This window comes from Eimeria mitis, genomic scaffold (assembly GCF_000499745.2).
Source record: "Eimeria mitis Houghton genomic scaffold, Emh_scaff1205, whole genome shotgun sequence".
In the NCBI taxonomy this organism is placed as follows: domain Eukaryota; phylum Apicomplexa; class Conoidasida; order Eucoccidiorida; family Eimeriidae; genus Eimeria; species Eimeria mitis.
The window spans coordinates 1-350 of NW_013568199.1; the positions used below are offsets into that span (position 1 = coordinate 1).

The following is a 350-nucleotide window of genomic DNA, read 5'->3' on the forward strand; positions in this document are numbered from 1 at the left end:
GCACTTGGTCGGGGTTGCAGCACCTGCTCCTTCAGGGCAGTAGAATCCTACAGACAAAGGCGACATCAACGAACCGAAAGCAAGCTATTTATAGCATTGCCCCGCTTGGAAAAACGGATAGGCCACGTAGAAATGAATAACCGAAATGGATAGACAATGGCTAGCTCTCTGCTGCATACAACACTGCATCTAGAAAAGGGCCGCGCCAGGGGTCTTGAACGAAAGCAAAGAAATTCGGCAGCACTCTGCTGACCGGCTGGGCAGTTCTTCATAGAGTTGGTTCCTGTTGATCCTGTTCCTGGGGTGCTGCACATTTGGCCTCCTTCGCAAAGCTGACAGCTCTCTACAGA

The 350-nt window shown here is 51.1% G+C and overlaps 1 protein-coding gene across 1 annotated transcript in view; it reads right to left on the bottom strand.

The window, feature by feature from the left end:
* Nucleotides 1-189: 189 nt before the first annotated feature.
* Nucleotides 190-350, bottom strand: part of EMH_0031840 (uncharacterized protein) — a gene marked incomplete at both ends in the record, with an annotated part of 8,823 nt that continues 8,662 nt past the window's right edge. Inside the window, one exon of the mRNA XM_013494571.1 lies at nt 190-348. Within this exon, the coding sequence (XP_013350025.1) occupies nt 190-348 (159 nt within the window). The remainder of the gene's footprint in view (nt 349-350) is intronic.